This window comes from Antechinus flavipes, chromosome 1 (genome assembly GCF_016432865.1).
Source record: "Antechinus flavipes isolate AdamAnt ecotype Samford, QLD, Australia chromosome 1, AdamAnt_v2, whole genome shotgun sequence".
Classification (NCBI taxonomy): domain Eukaryota; kingdom Metazoa; phylum Chordata; class Mammalia; order Dasyuromorphia; family Dasyuridae; genus Antechinus; species Antechinus flavipes.
This window is the reverse complement of record NC_067398.1, coordinates 636839199-636858760: the sequence shown is the minus strand read 5'-3', so window position 1 is coordinate 636858760 and position 19562 is coordinate 636839199. Positions and strand designations below refer to the sequence as shown.

Below are 19562 nucleotides of genomic sequence, written 5' to 3'. Positions count from 1 at the left end.
AATGAATGGAATGTGCAGGACCAGGAGAACAACACTATAAAGACAGACAATTTTGAAAGCTGCAATAACTATGATCAATACAATGACTATCTGTGATTCCAAAAGATCAGTAATGAAACATACTACTCACTTCTGAGACATATGTTTTTGCATATAGTCAAAGAGAGAATTTATTTTGCTTGATTATATATGTGTGTGTATGTGTGTGTGTATCTATTGAAAAAAAGATTTCTTTTTTTGCTCTTTGGGCTGAGAGAAAAGAAAATTAATTTGTATTATTTAAAAATGTAAAGTAGAGAAACTTGGAGATGCTATATATGTAGACTGTCACATGTACTTTCAGAATAATAACAAACAGAAACAGCATTATTTAGCACCTACTATATGCCAAGTACTATTAAGCACTTTGCAAATATTATCTCATTTTATCCTCATAACTACTCTGAGTAGGTCCTATTATTTACCCTGTTTTTCAGCCAAAGTTGAAGAAAATAGAATTTAAATGACTTGCTCAGGTTCATAGTTAATGAGTGTTTGAGCCTAGATTTGAATTCTGTTTTTCCTACCCCCAGGTCCAGCACAGAAGTCAATTCAATACCCATCTGCCCTAATAATATTTAAATACTTGTAATGTAAAACCAAAACACATTAATAAAACTTCTTTTTTCCTCTTGTGCCATGTCCACAGTACTTAAATTTTTTAGCAATGCTGTGAAACAGCTTTTGGGAAAACAACAATTTCCAGTTGATTGGGAATTGATGCTCGGAGATAATAAGTGATTTGTTCAGGGTGATACAATCATTACTATCATAGATTTTGAGCTATGAAAGTTGAGGTATACAGGGTTGTATCCAAATTTCCCTTGAGTTGGAGATTGTTGGAGGACAGAGACATGATAAGAAGCCAGACTTTTTTCCCCTCTAAGTACTAATGTAATCTTTTTGGAAAATGCAACATCTCTCTTAGGTTTAATAAGGAGATTAAAGACGGTCTCACACTGAGGCAAAGTTCTGGTTGGCCTGGCGGTGGAACTTGAAGGGCTCACTGATTGTTGACTTAGAAATGCCATGCAGTAAAGGATTAGCCATAGACAAAAATGCCAAGTGGATATGGGCCAGGATAGAGTTTTGACATTCTGCCTTGGGGCAGAATCTGTCATAATTATTTCATGTAGAAAACTATAGTAAACACACACATGAAAACACATTCATTCTTAAAAATACCCAGGCTTTTCAAGAGCATGGTCTTTACTTACATCCCTCAATTTCTTTTCCCAGGTAACACCACAGGAGCATCTTCCATAAGGACACAGATTCCCCCCATCTCTTGTTTTAACTGGGATCGTCTTGTTTTCTTCTTTTACAGGGTGAGCCAGGAGCACCAGGCCCTGCAGGGAGGGAAGGGTCACCAGGGAAAGATGTAAGTGCATTGCTTATCTGTTGTGGGTAGGATGGAAGAAAGACATTTCCAGGATTTCACATGGTTATCCCAGATACAACAGCCAAGGGTACAAAGATTGTGTTTCAGGACAAATCATTATAGTTTCTCAGAATACATTTCAAGGACCATCAGATACAGCTGGAAACTATTGATGGTCCAAGCTACTCATCCTCTATGATGAAGATAAAGCATGGGCCTGAAAAGCCAGGGAATGATTTCCTGGACTAGGTATTTACATTTAAAGAAGGCATTTACATGGAAGGATGAATACTTCGATTATTTCATATTTTGAATGTTGAAAGATTTTTAACCTTTCCAGTGTGCTAATTCTCAACTCTCTCCTCCCTTTCTTGTTTTGTATTATAACTGCATATGTATTGTTAATTTTTCCTTTTGTTTTATGGTTTTTCATAGTTAAATAATCATCAAAATAGCTAGGAGCCTCTCTACATTTAGAAGTAGCCAAGTCTACAATGCACCAATTTCTTTGACTTTTTTTAAATTCAAGAAAAAAATCCTGTATTTAAGATAATCTTTTTTTGATCCTAATTAATATTAATCCTTTCCTTTTTTGATTATCTTCAAATTATATTGTACAGAACTTGTTTATATCTAGTTATTCACACATTGTTTTCCCTATTAGATTTTAAACTCCTTGAGAACAGGGACTGTTGCTTTTCTTTGTCTTCCCAGTGCTTAGCGCAATGCTGGAGTCTAAGTGGGTAATTAATAAATGTTTGTTGACTAAATGATTGCAGGGTACTATACTAATTGATCTGACATGTAAAGAAAGACAAAAATATCATTCCTGCCCTAAAAAGCTAATATTTTCATGTTTGTAACTACATACAAAAAAATTGCAAATTCAAGATATATAAAGTGAAAATGACAGGTATTCCTAGATGGAGGGCAATAGCAATTGGGTTTGTGGGAGAATATCAGGAAAGGCTGTTTGGATCTGGGATGAGTATTAAAGAAAGCTAGAAAAGGTAAATAGGTAGAGGTAGAGAAGGAAAAATCTACCAGGCATGAAGGATAACCCATGCAAATGCATGGAGTTGGAAGATGGAGGGACTACTGAGAAGGACAGCAAGAAGGCCAGTGACATTGGATCTTGAAACAGGTGGTTGGGAGCAAAATGTAAGAAGGCTAAAAAGGGAAAAAGAGACCAATATGTGAAGATCTTTCAAAACCAAATGAGAATTTCATATGCAATCCTGTAAATAAATTTAACTATGCTCAAGTTTAAGAACAGTTTTTTGCTAGGGCCATGGTAGACACTTTTCACAGACTTCCAAACAGTATTTCTGTGAGAGACAGCATAAGTGTTAATGTACATAGTTCATATATGAGGAAAATGAGCGCTAAAGACTTTAATTGACTGGCCCATCTTCATACTACTAAATGCTTCTATAACTCAGAATACTTCCCAGGTTTACTAATTTCTTCATAAATGCTCTTTCTGAAACCATTGTTTCAGCAGAAAAAAAAAAAAAGAGCACTCAGACTAAAGAGTCAAGTTACAATGAAACAAGAATTTTTTGAAAAATGAATGAATAAGAATAAAAATAAATTCTAGGCATTATTTAGGGGTGGAAAGGACTTTAAAGGTTATCAAGTCTAACTCTTCTCAATTCTTCTCTTTGGAAACTGAGACACAAAGAGATTAGATGACATACCTGGAATCAGGAAGCTAGTAAGTGTTAGAAATGAAAATTTCAGATCCAAATTCTTAGAGTGAGTGGAGGAAGGCCTTTTATGTTTCTTGCAAGAAGCAGATGCCATATTCCTTTGAGGGGGCACAAATGCAATTTACAAAAGCCAGAACCAGCAATTATATTTCATAATCTTACCCTGCCTCCTCAAAATTTAAATTGGAGACCTTTCCAAAATCTAGTATTTTATGAAGCTCCTATTACATGCATTGCCCTCCTCTTGCCACATCATCATATATTCAAAAATGGTGGATATCTCCTCCTTAAAAGAGAAAAAAAAAAGTAATATGCATTTGGCTCATTAAGCATGCCCAGTTAAAATTTTAGCTTGCCTGGGGGCATAAACCCAGGTTACCAGTAGTTATTTCTGTTGACTTAAGACATTCTTTAATTCTCTTCAACCAGGATGTGCTGACCCTATAACTTATATTACATTTTTTTCTATCATGGCAATGTAAAGGGAGGCTATGAATTTTTCAACTGGGGAAATAAAATCTTGCAATTTTACTTCTCATGTAAGTGTCTGAGATGAAATTCAAATCCAGAATTTTCTGACTCCAAGTTCAAAGCTCCATTTTACCAGCTTGCCTGTAGAATATATCTTTTGGTCAGTACAGAAAGACAGATATCCTAAATTGTTAAAATTGTCTAAGATTTAGAGTAGAAATTTTAGTTCTTAAACATTATATAATCTAATCTGATTATTTCCTAGAAATGAGAAATTGAGACCCTAAGGGTGATTTTTGTAGGATCATACAGCTTGCAAGCAATGATCCTTGACCTCTGATTTTTTTTTTAGTTTAATTTATTTAGTTTTTTGTTTTATTTTGTTTTTTTCCTGAGGCTATTGGGTTTAAGTGACTTTGCTCAGTGTCACATAGTTAGGAAGTGTTAAGTGTCTGAGATCAAATTTGAACTCAGGTCCTCCTGACTTCAGGGCTGATGTACTATCCACTGCACCACCTAGCTGCCCCTAAATTTGCTGATTTTTTGAAACCTAAGGCAAATAAAATATAAACCAATGAAATACAATCATTAAATTCTTGGAAATCATCTAGTCTACCTTGGGGTAGAGGAAAATAGATTTCAGCAATATAAAACAAACAAACAACTTTCCAGCAATCCAAACTATCCAACAATATGCATGACTAAGGGCAGTGAATTCTCCAACACCAAATATGTCTCTTGAACAAAAATGTAGTAGAAGGAGCACTGAATTTCCCATTAGAAGACTTGGCTCTGATCTGTTCCTGCCACTTATCACCTTTAAGACTATAGGCAAGTCACTATATTTTCTTAGATCTCACTTTCCTCATCTATAAAAGAAGGGGGCTCAGGCAAATAGCCCCCAAAGTCCTTTAAATCTTATGACCTTTCATTTGCCTATTAATCATTATCATCATTTTTCTTCTTGTTGATTATTAAACGTTTTAACATTTGTATTCAGTAATTTAGGTTTCACTTTAGGCCTTCTTCCTTATTCTCATTAGAATTTGTTCTTTTTTTTTTTTTTTTTTTCCAGTTGTGGGCCTAGAGGACAATATTTTCTTTCAAGGATGTTATAGACTTTCTTGCCCATGTCTTACTCTGTTATATGCCCTTGTCTCTCCTGACATTAATCTCTGCATTAATAATAGGATGACTTATTTTCTTTTTTCTAGGGTGACACTGGACCCACAGGGCCCCCGGGTGCTCGGGGACTAAGAGGAGCACCGGTGAGTTATCTTTTGGCAACTTTTTCAATTTGTTGGGAACATTATCCCAAAGCAGATATAAGAGATCAATCAATAAAACAATTTCTTTATCTAGAGGGCTTATCTCATAAAACTCTTTAATATAGACAGTATAAATATAATAATCTCCAACTTACAGATAGAGAAACTGAGAGCCTCAAAATAAAAATAGCTTAACTGATGTCATTCAGGTTAAAAAGTACCACAGCTGAAGTTTGCAAGCAAGTCCTCTGAATTTACATATATCCCTTTTTCTGTGGTACCACATATTTTCTCCAAATATAGTGTGTTCTCCCTTCTCTTTTCCATCATTGCTTTCATTGATGAGAAATCAAGTTAAGATGAAGATTATTAATAGGTTGGAAAGGAGAAATATCAAAGGATAACCCAAAAGACACATGTGCAAGAAAGTAGTCCTATAAGTATGCTTAGTTGTTGGTAGAAGATTTAGGAGCTAATATATATAAATGTTAGGTCCCTTTTTGACCCTGGTCAGTAGAATCACTTCCTTTTCTCTGATCAGCTTCCTCCATGGGTTACTACCCAGATTTTAGCATATCTGAACTATCCAAAGTATAGGCAAAAAGTAACCAGACTCTGGGGATGGCCCTGCTTACAAGGGTCAGGAGTACTAAGGGTGATCTGAGAGAACATTATCTAAGTCACATTCTAAAAGCTTTGGAAGATTCAGAATAAAGGATGGGTTTTTTGTTGGCTTTATTTTATTTGGAGATAAAGGGGGATCAGGATCTCTGATTTCATCAATATAGGGAATTCAAGGAGGAATTTATTACCAGTGTAATTCATTAACTGTTCTACAAGTTACAATCTTAAAGCGTTAACTGAGGTACGAAAAGGTTAAGGGACTTACCCAGCATCAGAAAGCTAGGTAGTCGGTGTCAAAATTAGGAATGAAACTTAAGTCATCTTGATTCTGAGACTAGTCCATTATCCCTTATGGCAACAGTTCCCAAAGGTTTTAGGTCCTTGTATCTCCTGACTCTTAGTAAACCTTCTTGAACCCCCATTTAAAATGAAAGAAAAGGGGCAGCTAGAGGGCGAAGTGGATAGAGCACCAGCCCTGAAGTCAGGAAAACCTAAATTCAAATCTGGTCTCAGACACTTCCTAGCTATGTGACCCTGGGCAAGTCACAACCCCAATTGCCAAAGGAAGGAAAGAAAGGAGGGAGGAAAGGAGGGAGGAAAGAGGGAGGGAAAAGGTGGGAGGGAAAGGAGAGGAGATGGAGGAGGGAATAAAAGGGGAAGAGAGGAAGAAGGGAAGGGGGAGGAGGAGAAGGAGGGAAAGGGAGAGGAAAGGGGGGGGGAGGGGATAGTTTACCAGGCAGTCATCAGTCATTAAACATTAAGCACTTACTGTGTGCCAGACAAAATCTGAAGGATAGCCAGGTAGCACAATGGAGAGAATACCAGATCTGGAGTCAGGAAGATTCATCTTTTTGAATTCAAATCCAGCCTCAGACACTTCCTAGTTGTGTGATTCTGATAAGTCACTTAATCTTGTTTGCCTCAGTATCCTTATCTGTAAAATGGAGAAGGAAATGCCTGTAAAGAAAACCTCAAATGAGTCATAGAATTGAAACCAACTTAAAAACTATTTAACTATATGTTCTAGATACTGTGTGCTGGTAATACAAAGAAAAATAAGTGATTATCACTGCTCTTGAGGAGGATAAAGGATATTGTACATAAGAAATAAAATACATTCATTAATTTCAACAGGATAATATAGTGATGTATAGTCTAAATGGATTTTCAGATGAGAAATAAAATAAAGATAAACATTAACTTCAATGGGGCAATATAGTAATTTACTAAATATTTCCTTTATCCCTTATTTTTCATAAAAGAGGGAAGAAAACAGGATGGGAGGAATTTGTTGTATAGTAGTAAAACAGAGTGGTTGCATTCTTCCCTGTAATTTCCCCTTGCAGGGTAAAAATGGATCACCCGGCTCTCCCGGAGACCCTGGCCAACCAGGTAACCCAGTAAGTACCGGTCAAATTCCAAATAAAGGAAGAAATAAGTAATTTGCCAAATCCAAGGCAGCTACAGCCCATACGTTTTGGTTCCCCACTTCACATGGAATAATCTAGGCCCCATTTACCTCTATATAGAGTAACTCCACAGGTTGCTGCTGGAAGAAGAGGAGGACTCAGTTCCTTTTTCCACCAGAACATCAGTTTTATCTCATGCAGCCCCAGAGAAGGGCACATTGTTCCATAGCTGAGGGAACCAGAAGGGGGTAATTGGACTGATTGCACATTACCTCAGGCAGAAGGAGTAATGAGTCTGTCTATCGTCTCAAGATATATTTATGGGCACTGCAAGCAGGCAGCCTCCCAGTGGGGAGCAGAACAAATGGGAATCATCAGATGATGGAGGAAGAGTAGAAAGACTTGGTGTTCAGCCACTGGCACTAGAGAGAAATGCCAGGAAAAGAAGTCTACTGAAGGCTTCTGGGAATGGTCAGGACACAGCAAATCGTAAATAGCTTTCCAAAGAGACTTTAGAAGTAACAATATAACCATTACTGTGGATAAAATTGCTAATGTATCTCCCACTGCAGAACGTAGTCCACTCCCAGCTTCAACCATTAGATTTCCTAATTGAATTAGGAATGTTAATATTGGTGTGTGTGTGTGTGTGTGTGTGTGTGTGTGTGTAAAACAGACACACATCTACACAGATAGTCTCTTTTTTTAAAACAAAAATACCATTGAATCAAATTCAAAAAGTCTTTTAGAATCTCAGAACTAGAAGCAAACTCAAAGGCCGTGTAGTCTACTTCCAACCTGAACAAGAATCCTCCTTTTAGAATTACTGCATTTCCGTGATTTGATGATCCCCAAATGATTAGCCAGAAGATATCTACCTAAATGAGTATATTCCACTCATGCTGTCATTTTTCAAAGAATTTCTGGACCCCTATTGATTTGTTTGTTTATTTAAAAAAAAAAAAGATTTTTCAAGCCAAGAACAACTGAGGAAAATCAGCTTTATTTATTTATACCCATACATCATTTTTCCTAGTAAATTTATTTTTAATACACAATATCTTATGAATCATATTGGAAGAGAAAAATAAGAGCAAAAGGAGAAAACCATAGGAGATATTAAAAAAAAACGGAAAAAAAGAAGTGAACAGAGCATGTGTTGATTTACATTCAGTTTACTTATTTTTTTTTCTTGGTACAGATGGCTTTGGATCACTAAACCACTGAAAAGAATTGTCTTTCATGGTTGATCATCACATGTTATTGCTATTATTGTGTGCAATATATTCCTGGTTCTGCTTGTTTCATTCAACATCAGTTCATGTAAATCTTTCCAGGCCTTTCTAAAATCAACTTGTTCATCACTTTTTATAGAACAATAATATTTCATTATCTTCATATTCCACAACTTGTTCAGTCATTCCCCACTTGATGGGCATCTACTCATTTTCCAATTCTTTGCCACTACAAAAAGAGCTGTCTCAAACATTTTTGCCCATGTGGGTCCTTTTCTCTCCTTTATGATTTCCTTGAGATACAGACTCAATAATGGCTCTGCTGAGCCAAAGGGTATGCTCAGTTTTATAACCCTGTGGGCATAGTTCCAGATTGCTCTCCAGAATGGTTGGATTATTTCACAATTCCACCAACAATGTATTAATGTTCCCATTTTCCCACATTCCCTCGAACTTTTATCATTATCTTTTCCTGTCATCTTAGCCAATCCGAGAGGGATGAGATGGTATGTCAGAATTGTTCAATAGTGATTTAGAGCATTTTTTCATATAACTATAGATGGCTTTAAATTGGGCATCTGAAAATTGTCTGTTTATATTCTTTGACCATTTCTCCATTGGGTAATGACTTGGTCATACATTATTTTAATCCAAAATGCTATTTCCTGCCTTTCCCTATGCCACCACCCTGAATCCATCAGGGTTGTCTCTGGATGACTTCTGGCTTTTTCTCAAAGTTAAATCCATCCTGTTAAAAAATAATTTGTTAATTTTTTTTGCAGAAATTTTTTAGCACTTTGTTGTTCTATTTCTATTTCCAACTCAAATGTCCTCAAGATAATTTTGATTATTTGGGTTTCTTACTAATCTTTTTTTCTTTAAATTGATTTTCCCCTCCACTGCTTCTCATCATTTTATAATGTAATGGTGCCTATAATAATATACCTATCTATTTCATAATATTTTAGATATATACTTGCATTCTAAATTAAAAGAAAAATATATCCTGAAAAGACGCAGAGTTGTAAAGAAGTAATGAACTTACTATGTGTTATAATTATCTGTTATTAGGTAAGTTTAAGTCCAGCCCTACTAGACTGTCAGTTACATGAAAGCAGGGACTATATTTTGGGCAAATACGTATGTCCTTGATACACAGCCAAATATTCTGCATACAGTAAGGACTTATTGTCTATTAAATTTAATTTCATTGTCCTCTGTCTTCATCTTACTATATACTGAGTGCCTTTGTTACTCATAGCAGAACAAGCAGGAAGGAAGAGATTATGACTAGGATTGATCTGGATTGTTGTTGCAGTTGTCTGTTTGTATTTGTAGGGGCAGAAAGGAAACAAAGGTGATAATGGCAGCCCAGGTCTTCCAGGATTCCAAGGACCTCGGGGACCTCCGGTAAGCAGAGAACTCCCTGGTAGGAATCTTAGTTTTTAAGCCTTGGTTAGGAAGCTTCCTGGATTGCATATCAACTTTAAAGGCTTCATTTTCCACCCAAACTGCAGTTTTCATTAGATCATCCCAAGATTCACACAGTACCTTCTTTTCAGATAGAATTAAATAAGTGCTTGTTCAGAGGGAATAAGTCTTTGAGATAGAAAGTAACCTTAAGAGATCATTGAGGCAAACCTCCTCATTTTATAGATGAAGCAATTGAAAATAGAAAATTATGTATTTTGCTCAAGTTTCAGAAAGTCAAAGTCTGGTCATTTGAGGGGCAGCTTAAGAGGGAGAAAATCAGATATTCCAAAATTAATCTATATTTCTAGACTTTGCTGTAAGGAAATTCAGAATTATTTATCACACTCCTATCCCCATTTCTGCCACTCTGAAACTGAGTTTAAAGTGGTTTGAGGCTTCACCTATTTCTTCTTTTGGGAGACTTAAACTTTTCGTGGTAACCAACAACCCTCAAACCCATTGATGAGTTGAGGAAATGTCTACCCCAAGTTTATGAAGACTTTTTTTGGCATGATACATTCTGCCAGAATGTATCACTGAGAACATTTGTTCCCAAAATCACAAAAGTTACTGAAATAGGTGTTGTGGAGTACGTAAAATATGATTAGACACCAAAGAAACCAAGATTACCCAATGTATTTCTGGCCCTTGCCAGTCCTGAATTGTTTTCTCACTGAACTTTGATGACTCAAGAAGGAAGAGTGAGAGTTATGACTTTGGGTGACTACTTCACTTAAATCCAATTCATGAGCAAGTCAAGACATTACCTCATGATGTCATTGATCCTCTCCTAAATCAAAGGACAAAACAACAACAATCTACCTCACAAGTTGTGAAGGAAGCACTTTTAAATCTTGAAAAGGTTTTATAAATGTGAACTACTATTATTGTCGTTATTATTAACCTGAAGGAGAAGACGAATGGCTTTTGTGATTGAATCTAAGCTTCAGTTTGCAAAGCAGGACAGGTCCTGAATTTTTGAGCACAGTACACAAGAGCATCTCCTTAATTTGTATGTGTGCCCACACATTTGTGATACTATTAGTAAGATCTACTCTTCTATGAGAATAAACAACAGCACTGACTTCTGAGGATCAAATGAGATAAAAATAGCAAAATGCTTAGCATATTGCTTGATTCATAGTCAGTGCTATATAAATGTTGTTCAGTCATGTTTGACACTTCATGACCCCATTTGGTGTTTTCTTTGCAAAGATATTGGAATGTTTTGCCATTTCTTTCTTCAGTTCATTTTACATATGAGGAAACTGAGGCAGTTAAGTGACTTGTTCATGATCACACAACAAAAAAGTATATGAGACCAGTTTTAAACTCAGGCAAATGAATCTTCCTGACTCCAATTCTGAAGCTTTATCCACTGTACTACCTATTTGCCCAATATAAATGTCAGCTATTATTAATATTATCCTTAATTCCATGACTTAGTGAACCTCAGTATTATCACTAGTAATTTCCTGGGTAAGTCATTTTAACGTTCAGGTCCTATATTTTATAAATCTGTCTAATTGAAGTGTTGACGTTCTAGTGCTCCTTCCAGTACTAACATTCCACATACTTTGCTTTTCATATTTAATATTTTGTCTTTATGTTTCAGCATTTAGTGTTCTGTTATTTTCTAGTGTTAATATTCTGGATTGTGTTTGTTTGAAAATTCCATGTTCCTTATTCTAACAATCTACATTATAAGATATTTCTCAGTTTTAAAATAGTATGCTCTTTGTTCTTTTTTTTTTAATTCTAAAATATTGTATTCTAAGGTATTTTCTAGTTCTGATATTCTGTGATCTTTATTTGTTCTAAAACTGTTCTATATTCTAACACTCAATCATCTAAGGTTACTTTGCAGTTTTAACATCTTGTGTTATCTATTTTAATAGTTTATGCTATGTATTTTTCTTTTTGTCTTCTAAAGCATCTTCCAGTTCTAACATTCTGGGGTTTTTTGTTTGTTTGAATTTTCTATGTTCTTTGTTCTAACAGCCTGTGTTCTAAAGAACCAGCCCAATCTGTTTTGATAATCTATGTTCCCTTCTAATGGTAAGGATCAAAAATGTGTTTCTTTATTTTCTAGTCAGGATTTTGGGGAATCACTAAACAGTGTCACCTCAGTTACTGATAGTCTCATGAAATGCAAAGGGAGAGGAACAATAACTTCTAAAGTCCATTGTACTATTTGCTCTTTATTATTAGAGAGGCACTAGATTATAGCATATATAGATTTACAGCAAAGCCCAATCTGCTCTGAGCTGACTCAAAAGAGGTCTCAATGTTTGTGCTTTCTTAATTAGCTAGTGTTGAAATCCTGAGTTTAAAACAACAGCAACAACAACCAAAAAAAAAAAAAAAAACGGAACTCAAATATCCTTCCCCTCTCTGGACTTCATTACTAAGGTCTGGAAAATGAAGGATCAGAACTAGCCAATCTCTAAGGTCATTTCCTCATTGATCTCATAAATGTTTCTTGAATAAACATTCAAGGATTTTATCAATCATTTCATACATTGAATGGAATAAAATGGAAGGAAGAAAGCAAGAGGGAAAAGGAGTGTGCCCATTGGTAGCTAATCAGGAAAATCTAGTCTAATAACCTGTATCAAAGGCAACAAATCACTTGTTCTCAAACAAGCTCAGTGTTTGCATAACCTGGGTGTGCAAAGGGAATTGCCATGGTAAGAAAACGTGTTTGTCTGGATGAATAAATTACTTCCCAAACACTCATCTCCCTTCTTCTAAATACAGAACTACTTGTCATATTACAATTTAGCCCTTTATTATATTTTAAATATTTGCTACCCAAATGGGTTTGTGTATTTCTCATCTCTATTGTTCCTTGAGGGCAGAGATGATCTTCCAAAGCCTGGCATAGTAAATAGAACCCCTAACTTGGGACACAGAGAAGATCAGGCTTCTAATCTGACATGAGCCACTGCTGGAAAAATCACTTGTCCTCTCTGGGCTTAAGTTTCTTTACCTCTGAAATGAAATAATATTATAAATAATATATGTGATTTAATCTATAATGCATAAATATAAATGATAAAATAATAACATATTTTTAAAGGGGGAGAGATTAGACTAGATCACCATTTCTAAAACCTTTTATTCTTAGGACCCTTTTATATTCTAAAAAATGATTGAGGGCACTAAAGATCTTTTGTTTATCTAAGCTATATCTTTTAATATTGACTATTAAAACTTAAAACTAATCATTTAAAATGTATTAATGAATATTTCAATTATAAAAATAAATCAATTATGTGTTAACATATTTTATGAAAATAATTATATTTTCCAAAACAAAAAAGTAACAGTGGCAATGTTTTACATATTTTTAAAATTTTTCTATTATTTATGGCTTAATAGAAGCCATTATTATCTTTGCTCCTTTATTTAATTGTTGTGATATACAGATATGTAATCAAGCAAATAACATCTTGGTATTATGAAAATAGTTTTGACCTCACAGATCCTTTAAAGGGGTATCAGAGACCTCCATAGACTCTTGAAGAACTACTGGATGATGCCTTTGAAACATGAAATTTTATGACACCAGACACTTTTTAAAATTTATTTTTATTTTACACCAGACTTTTAACCTCCTATACAAAACACATTACAGTAGAAAGAGCATCAGACTTGGAGTCAATAAAGTACTAAATTTGAATCTCACATCTAACATTTATTAGATGTGTGACTTTGGATGTCATCTAATCTCTCTTGGACTTCAAATTCCTTATTTGTAAAATGGGAATAGTAATGTTAACTATACCTACTGAAGAGGATCATTATGAAGAGAGCTAGGAAATTATAATTATTATTCATGAAGAAGATAAAACACTTATTGCCTAGCTAAACAGGAGTGTTAGAAGATCAAGTTGAGATCATATTTATATAAGGACTTTCTAGACTGTTAAGCATCTCTATAAAAATGTAAGAAATTATATTTTTTTCTGGATTTCTTCATCCCTCCCTTTCTCAGTTCCCTTAAACTTAAAGTAGTTTGCAAATGGGAATATAGATTACTTATGAGAAAAAACTTCCTCTTTTGTACTTGTATCCCCAACACCTAGAATGGAGCCTGACACAAAGTAGTTGCTTAATAAACATTTGCTGATTATTTGGGATAGCCAGTGATGTTTAAAATATACTTGTCACTTAGAGGATTGGTTAGTTGGTTACCATTGGCATACCATGCATTTCTCGACTCTTTCATAATTGTTAATGTTTCACAGGGAGAACAAGGAGAAAAAGGCATTCCAGGAAAAGAGGCAAGTACTGAGCATGTTTTAATCCTTTTATTGATCAAATGATAAAGTAGATTTGAAAGGACTTTGTATACTATGAAATATTTTGTTAACTGTATAGCCAGACAAGTTTTAAGGATCAGGATTTTTTATGCAATATACACTTTCTAAAGCAAAGCAGAGAGTTCTGGGAAAGCACCAAGTTAATGGCTTCCGATCCACCAGTTATATCAAAGTTTTATTATTGCTCAAATTCATCTTATAAATTCATATCTTCCTGTTATCAGTTAGGTGTTCTTGAAAACAAATCAGGTATTGCCCTTTTAGATATGAGATTTTTTATAGGCAATACACATCTTTTTCAATAACAATAGTTTGGTTTTTAATTGCCCTTCTGATAATAATGATTTCACATTTTCATTATCTCAAGGCCATTTCTCAGGGTGAGCTTCATAATTAAGAGTGGTGGCTGAAGAGCAATATTTCCAGTAATCTTGGTAATTGCAATTTTTTTGGCAAACTTGGCAGATCTGATTCAATTGTCATGTTTATTTTGTTTTTGTTATTGTTTTTGTTTTTCAACACAGCTGGCAAAGAGCTTACACTAGAAGTAGAAATGTCAGCTCTTTTTTCTCATACTCTTGTCATTAATATTCTCATTAATTCCCAATTATTGTCTGTTGTTTTGTATAGAGCTGTTTAATCCACTTGTCCATTCTGTGAGGATTAGTTCAATGAAAAATAAGAATTCATAAAGTCACTTATGTCTACCACGGGACATGTCAGTACAGTGAAATTGAACCAATCAGTGAGAATGCCACTCTAAACAAGGGAACACCTGTTCTTCCCTCAGAATATTGCATGCATACCATATATGGCCATCTAACATATGGCCTGAAATGATGCAACTAATGCCAGTGTGTATATTAAATATTGAAAAGACTTAATATGTTTTAGTTAAAATAAATTGAAAGACTTATCATACTTTCTTTACATACCTCAATGGATTGCCTTCTTCACAAATACCCTATTTTTGATGGATTATTATCTTAAAACATCTTTCCTGAGCTCAGAGGTCTTTAATTTATCGATAAATGGAAATAACAGTGTATCTTTGACTATTTCGTGGGATGTTGAATGAATGTGTTTATGTAAAGTGTTTCCTCACTCTAAAACACTATATAAATAGGTATTATTATTATTGATGGGATTTTCAGGTAACTATTATTTATTCTTTCAAAGAAGAACAAAGACATTTAGATAGGATCATCTTTCTAGTGATTCTCCTCAGTCATTGGGTCCAGAGCCTCTTCCCTAATTTTCATTTTGTATAATCTTATTTGCTTCTGGCTCCTGGTATCCTGTTTGTATACTGATCACTGTTGTCTTTCCCCAGGGAGCCTCAGGAAAACCAGGAGAACAAGGTGCAAAAGGAGAAAGGGTATGTAAGAGAAATTCTGTCTCTCCTAAGCTGAAATCAGAAGATCTAAATTTCAGAACTACATCTGCCTCATAGTAGCTTTGCAATCCTGGACAAAAGAGGTCATCTTTCTAAGCCTCAATTTCTTTTCTGTAAAATCAGCATAACAGTTTTTGCTCTACATAATTTGTAACATTATTATGAACAAAGTGTTTTGTGAATCACAAAGCCTTTCATGAATGTGAATTATTATAATTGCATAGACCACACCCACATGTATATATCCTTATAGCTTATCCCAGGCTAGAGAATAACTCTGATCAGCAAAGAAAAAAAATTAATTTGTCTTTTTTCAAGGGGTACATAAATCTTCATGGGTTTTTTCTCTTGGTTAGTAATTAACAAAGAAATAGTTAAAATTATAAACATAAATGTGATTGATGGCAAAGAGAGGTAATGCACTGAAGTTGAATGAATGACGGACTGAGAAAGCTACAAGTCCCAGTGAATTGAGTCTAGAATCAAAAAGACCTGAGTTCACCTGCAGCCTCAGACACTCACTAGCTCTGTGTTCCTGGGCAAGTCACTTTACTTCTTTCTTCCTCAGTTTCCTTAACTATAAAACAGAAATGATAATGGCACCTTCCTCCCAAGAATTGTTATGAAGATCAAGTAAGATAATATTAGTAAAGAACTTAGTGCTTTATAGTAGATGTTTAATAAATAGTATTTTCTTCCTTTTTTCCTTTGTCCTCCCCCTTGTCTCCTTCTCTCCCTTTCTCCTTTATGTAAAGCTTAATATATTCACTTTAGTTAAAAAAAGTAAATAGAAAGACTTCTCAATTTTATCCTTCATCCTCTTCCCTTTTTCCCAACTTTCTCCTTCCTTTCTTCTCTCCCTTCCCTCCTTAGCTCCTCACTTCCTACTTTCTTTTCTTCCTCCCTCTCTTCCTTTCTCTCTGTCCTTTCCTTTCTTCTTTCCTTCCTCCCTCCCTTTTCTCCTTTCTTCCTTATTTCCATTCATTTTTTCTTTCTTTTCTGTAAATCAGGGCAACTTGGTCCTACTACTTGTTCTCCCATTCATTTGCGATCTGATCTTGGTTGACTCACATTTCTAATCTGGGAATCTTGTTCCTCATTGAATATTCTGTATTCTAAGATACCTTCCAGCCCTAATATCCAACATCTTATCATACCTTCCCTATCAAATTTTCTAATCTAAATTTGTCTATTTTCATTTGAAAAAGTTGCAGACATGAAAACATGCCTGGCATGGCATTTGCCCAGTACTGGGTTTGTCATCGGATGTGAAAAGGGAACAGATTTTTCCATAATGAATGTTGGCAGCACCAGGATTTAATAAGATTTTCTTTACATTTGCCTGAAAAGGAATTGGGGGGGAGGGGGAAGGGGGAATCATTTCTGCAGCAAAGTTGTGTATGTGTGTGTGTGTGTGTGTTTTAACACCCATGAAAGCTGCTTCTCCTCACAGTGAAAATATATATATCCAGTCTGCCTTGAAACCCCCACATGTGTTGCTTGTTACACAACCACTCTGAATGGCAGCCTCCAGTTCCCCTTGTTGTCATGGCCCCCGCATGGGGATGTATCTCAGCTTCCTTTGCAAGTTCTAAGAGTGACGTGGCAGCTTCTTCCACTGTGTCAAGAGGAAGCAGAAAGATTGGGTCTCCCTATGGAAATTCCTGTATAACTGATTAGCCCCAGCCAAAGGATGGCAACCAGGTTTGGAGACAGAGCTTGAATACTTTTCAGGGTGGGGTCACTTAAAGAGTCTGGAAAAAAGAACACAGTATGTTCCTTTAGAGAAAATCTTTAAATTGGAGTCACAGTCCCAAGATTGAAATCCTTTATTACTATCTGTGTGACTTGGGCAAGTCAGTTAGTCTTTCTGAGCCTCAGTTTCCTCATTTGTAAAATGAGGGAGATGAATAACTTATAAGTTTCCTTCCATCTTTTATCTAGGATTCTATATTTTAAAAGGCGCATAAATATCATTTTCTAAAGTCTAAAGCCTGGCATATAGAACAGGGAGTTAGATTTATTCTGTGTGCCTCAAAATAGTAAAAAACTAGAAAGTTAGAGGGATAGAAATTACTGTTCAATATGAGAAATTCTTTGTAATTAAGACCATCCAGCAATGCATGCAGAGGTGGTGACCTTCCTGTCACTAGAAATGTTCTAACAGTCTGGGCTTGTTGGTGAGTCAGAAAGATTCTTATTATTTGTGGGGCTTGGACTAGAAAAGTTCCCTTCAGACTGAAATTTTCTGATTCTAGGAAGTCCTTGCTATAGGAACAAAGTGATATTATGAAAAAAAGCAGTAGTCTGGGAGCCAAAGAATCAGTTAGCGTCAAAAACCTGGTATCTCATTCCAGCTCTACAACTTATCAGCTGTGTGATTTTGGAAAAGCCAATGCCTTCAAACTTGTTTCTAAATCTGTAAAATGGGTATGATGAGCCCTGACCTTTCCATATAACAGAGATATATTGGGAATTCATTGAAATAAAGTGTTTTGTAAGAAATCATGCCCATGTAAAAGATCACTAACCATTAGAAATTATTACTTAATATTGGAAACATTTCATTAATATGAAAAAATAAGCTGTAGTGACTTGAGTATTGCATTCATAGTCAGAAAACATATATTTTAATATTGACCATTCTATTCACTACTTTTATGATTTTGGTTGAATCACTTTTTTGACTTCAGTCTCCTTATCTATAAAACGAGCAGTTTAACCAGTTGATACCAAACATTTATTCCAGCTTTAAATAACATGAACATTCTTGGTTCATGGATTCTATAAAGAATATAGCTCTCTAGTTTGTTAAATCATGGGGGAGACATCAGACAGTGGCAACATTTGTAAGAAAGGAGAAAAGAGGAGTGTTAAGTCCCTGTATAGCTTTAAGGGTTGTGTTTCATTGGTCCTGAAATCAAGGGTCAAAGATTGCTTGTAAAGTGGGGACAGGCAGCAAGGAAGGATTATGAGATTATTTCAGGTTCTAGTATCTCTCACTTGATGTTGTAACAATCTTTGACGTATTTTCCTCTAAAGCACATTTTTCTCTTTTGGCAAATGAATAGTTTGAATCACAGTATGACTAAGATTCTTTTTGTCTTTAACATTCTGTGTGCTAAGGTCCTTTCTGTTTCCCATATTCTATATTCCAATATTCACATGCTCTATATTCCAAAATTCTATGTTCAATTCTAACATTTATATTTTAAGGATTTTGATAACAATAACACTTACATCCCAAGATAGATGTGAAGATAAAATGAAAAGTACTTTGTAAAACTTAAAGAATTTTATAAATGCTAGTTATTGCTGTGGTTGCTTTTATTAATATTCTTGAAGGAAAGAAGAATAGGCTCCACGCTATATAGTGAGATTTCATGTGTTTGTAGGACATTTGTTCTATGTGACTTGCAAGGAGGCAAAATAGATATCTCTAAGCAAATTCTTCTCCCAACATTTTCCAAAAGAGACTTTCATCCCTGCCAGGAGGGAAATCAGGAGATTGGTGTTTCCCAGGGAGAGAGGGTATTTCAGGTTAGAAATATATCTTTCTGCTCCCTTAAGTATTGTCATTGTACTGGATAAGACTGGATTCTATCTAAGTTCTGATCATTTTGTTATCTGTGGGGAAAGGAAGGACCACTAAGTTATATGTGCAACATCCCTTCCTCCCCCCATGTCAGTTCCACAATGAACACATAGAGAATAGCAAAGAAGACCATTTATCTAAGTTGTAGTAAAACAGAAATCAGAGAAGATGTAAAATATCTATCTATCTATCTATATCTATATATATATATATATCTATATATATATATATATATATATGAGAGAGAAATACAAAGGTATATATTGTTATTTCTATCTCTTCCTTAAGAAACGTGAGGAAATGACACTTGTTTAGTAAGGGTCTAAGATCAAGTTTGAATTCAGAGATTGAGCTTTCCTAATTCTATCCACTCTCTCCACCCAGCTGCTCATTATTCTCCATATCAACATTCTATGTTGTAATGGATCTTCCAAGTCTAACATTCTCTGCTTTATATCCTACTTCTGTTCTATCTTTTACATTTCCAATTTTTAACGTTCCATGGTTTCAGGGCACTTTTAGGTGTAACATTCTTTGCTTCATCTTTTAGGCTTCTCTTTCTCTCTAATATTCTCTATTTCACCATCCTGTGTTCTAAGTTCCAATATTCTGGTGAAAGTTACAGTCGTAT

General features: G+C 35.0%; 1 protein-coding gene across 1 annotated transcript in view; it reads left to right on the top strand.

Moving 5' to 3' along the window:
- The window catches only part of LOC127544484 (collagen alpha-1(XXII) chain-like), a 176701-nt gene that overhangs the window by 142845 nt on the left and 14294 nt on the right, over window positions 1-19562 (top strand). Inside the window, exons 29-34 of the mRNA XM_051971138.1 lie at window positions 1367-1420; window positions 4818-4871; window positions 6842-6895; window positions 9478-9549; window positions 13866-13901; window positions 15274-15318. Coding sequence (XP_051827098.1) covers window positions 1367-1420; window positions 4818-4871; window positions 6842-6895; window positions 9478-9549; window positions 13866-13901; window positions 15274-15318 — 315 coding nt within the window. The remainder of the gene's footprint in view (window positions 1-1366; window positions 1421-4817; window positions 4872-6841; window positions 6896-9477; window positions 9550-13865; window positions 13902-15273; window positions 15319-19562) is intronic.